Source organism: Ceratina calcarata, unplaced genomic scaffold (assembly GCF_001652005.2).
Source record: "Ceratina calcarata isolate Rehan_Ccalc_2016 unplaced genomic scaffold, ASM165200v1 scaffold250.2, whole genome shotgun sequence".
Taxonomy (NCBI): domain Eukaryota; kingdom Metazoa; phylum Arthropoda; class Insecta; order Hymenoptera; family Apidae; genus Ceratina; species Ceratina calcarata.
In genome coordinates this window covers 499571-502047 of record NW_017147019.1, presented here as the reverse complement: position 1 = coordinate 502047, position 2477 = coordinate 499571, and the positions used below count along the sequence as shown (strand labels likewise).

The window sequence follows — 2477 nt, the reverse complement described above, 5'->3', positions numbered from 1 at the left end:
TTCTGTCTACAAAAATATATTTACATTATTTACAAGCCTCCCGTTCAGAACATTACACGGTGAGATGGAACGATTCGTGGAACGTAATCTCGGAAAACGGTTCCACTGAAGTGAACGCAATCTATACTTTATTTTCTACGAATTGACGATTCTTTCCACGGTGTGCTTGGTGCATCCCACGTTCCTGAACACCGGCCCGACGATCGTGTCCTGGATCGCATTCTGATAAACGTTATCGGTTCGCCTCTTTTTGTCATCCACGTCCTCCGGGCCGTCGATACTTCGCTTCAGACCTCTGGACAAATTGTGAACATCCTCGAAACCGGGACGATCGACGTTGACCCTCGGAAAATTTAATTTCTCCGTTTCCTGCAGAAACCGCATCTGCGAGTTGTCGCGCAACGACGTTATCGATTGCTCGAAATTGTCCGTCAACGGATTGGACGATTCCTCCTGGTCGGGCTTCTCAGCGTCCATTTTCTCCTCCTTCATCGGCTCGTCCGAGCCGCACTTACGACTGGAGGACTCCTCGCAACCCTTCTTCTTGCTACACGTTCTCAAGCAGCAACACTTCTGGCTCTGCCCGGAGGGTAGGTCCTCCTTCTTGTACTTCACTCTTCGGTTCTGGAACCAGATCTTCACTTGCTTCTCGGATAATCTCAAATTCGTGGCGATCTCGATTCGCCTGAGCCGCGACAGGTACATGTTCGATGCAAATTCACGTTCCAATTCCAATAATTGGGTACTCGTGAACGCCGTTCGAATCCTCTTCGAACTGTTTACGGAGTTCGGTGATTTCGGAGGCGGCGTCGGAGTGCTGTTCCGCGAAGGAGACTCGCCAGCTGCTGAAACATCTAAGGAAATCCGACAACGTTAATAAACATCGTTTCTATAAACGATTTCCGAGAAGATCGAGTTTCAAATATATGTTTACCGGAGAGCATGCTGGTGGAGGTGTTTAAAGGCGATGGAGGACTCCGGCCAGGTACGGGCGGCAAGCTTGCCATCACAGGTGGGCTGAGCGCTACCGGTACAGGGATCGGTGGCCTCGGTACCGGCCTGATCGGCTGATAACCGAGCCCCAAATTGAAGAAATTGAACATATAGTTCGGCACGTGGTTTCCATAATACGGCAACGGGTAAGCAGGAGGCGAATTGTTGCCGATCAACGAGTCCACCAGGAAACTCCTCGACATCTTTTATCCAATTAACACTTTCACTAAATCCTGTAACCACCGAGGGATGCAAAATTTCCCACCGACTTCACTGAATTTCACGCGATCACCGAGACCGCTGGAAACTTTCAAGACGGACGTTCAAAAGCACAGAGATCCTCGCAGTTCGATAGCTTGCCGTGGTCTACCCCGAAGGGCCAGCGTTAGAGCATATATACGGGATGCTAACTCCACCCAGGGGTTGGTTTTCTTTAGGGCCCCTTTTGTACGGGGCACCGCCCTTTCACGAAGGGTGCCCCCTTCTTTCCAGTTCACCCCAAAACGCAGCGAGGACCCCTGGGATCGACACCGAGTAGGGCATTTTCTCGCAACGCTAATTCGACGGGTGGCTAATATGTCCGGAAACTTTATACTCCGCACCCATCTTTCCACTATTATTGGCCCGCGCTGCCTCTAACCCCTGTCCTTTATTATTCCCCGCATTCGTTCCTAGCGATGATTTTGAAGTATGATTTTAAATCGACGGAAATGATCCATCCGGTGGACGTTGTCATCGCTCCGTTTGCTTGCTCTCGTGTACTGCTGTCGGTGCGTTCCACATTTGTTCTGCGTTCGTTTGATAGTTAGAGGTCTCTTAAACCTCACCTTTTAGATCTCAGATGGAAAAATATTTGAAATGGGCCAAGAAAGCACTCTGGCCGTTTTTGTCCTCGATCACCACCGAGATTCCTGTGGAACGTGCTGAAGAATCTGCGCGGGCAATCAAGATAAGCTGCTGGCAGGAGACTGTTGGTACGTCGGTATTCTGCGCGGTTAAAGTGTCGTTAGTGAAAACGTAAAATGGGCAGAGATTTCATGCTAATCAGACTCTCACAGAGAAACGTCGTACGCTTTTATCTCGTTCGTTGTAAAATCAAACTTCTGTTAAATTTTCTCGGAAAAAATACTGAAGCCTGTCTCGGGAAATAATTTCGTTGAAAATATCTTTTTAAACAATTCACTCGTTCAATTAATCGGTAAGCGTGTTTACAGTTTCTGGTACACGACGGTTTATACCGCCAACCTTTCCACGAAGCGAGCCGAGATCTTTCCAACGGTAACTTCGTTTCACATCGATATTCAATAACTCGGAGGGTCCAAATCGAATCTCGCGTCTACCTGAGACCCAGCTATTTTCCTCCCTTGCCTCGACAGACGATTTGCATTCGCGGGAGAATCCTCCGTCGCTCGACGATCGCGCACACTTCCGGTAATACCATTCATGCGTTTAATACGATTTCATAAAAATAATATCGAAAACCA

At 48.5% G+C, this 2477-nt stretch overlaps 1 protein-coding gene across 2 annotated transcripts in view; it reads right to left on the bottom strand.

The window, feature by feature from the left end:
• The window catches only part of LOC108623037 (GS homeobox 1), a 61588-nt gene continuing 59111 nt past the window's right edge, over window positions 1–2477 (bottom strand). The window contains exons 2-4 of one of the 2 annotated variants that reach the window (XM_026811936.1): window positions 1821–1980; window positions 935–1757; window positions 1–854 (exon numbers count right to left, since the gene is read on the bottom strand). In XM_026811936.1, coding sequence (XP_026667737.1) covers window positions 136–854; window positions 935–1196 — 981 coding nt within the window. In that variant the 5' untranslated portion in view covers window positions 1197–1757; window positions 1821–1980 and the 3' untranslated portion in view covers window positions 1–135. Of the gene's footprint in view, window positions 855–934; window positions 1981–2477 lie in introns of both variants that reach the window. The other variant, XM_018021286.2, reaches the window with a different exon arrangement.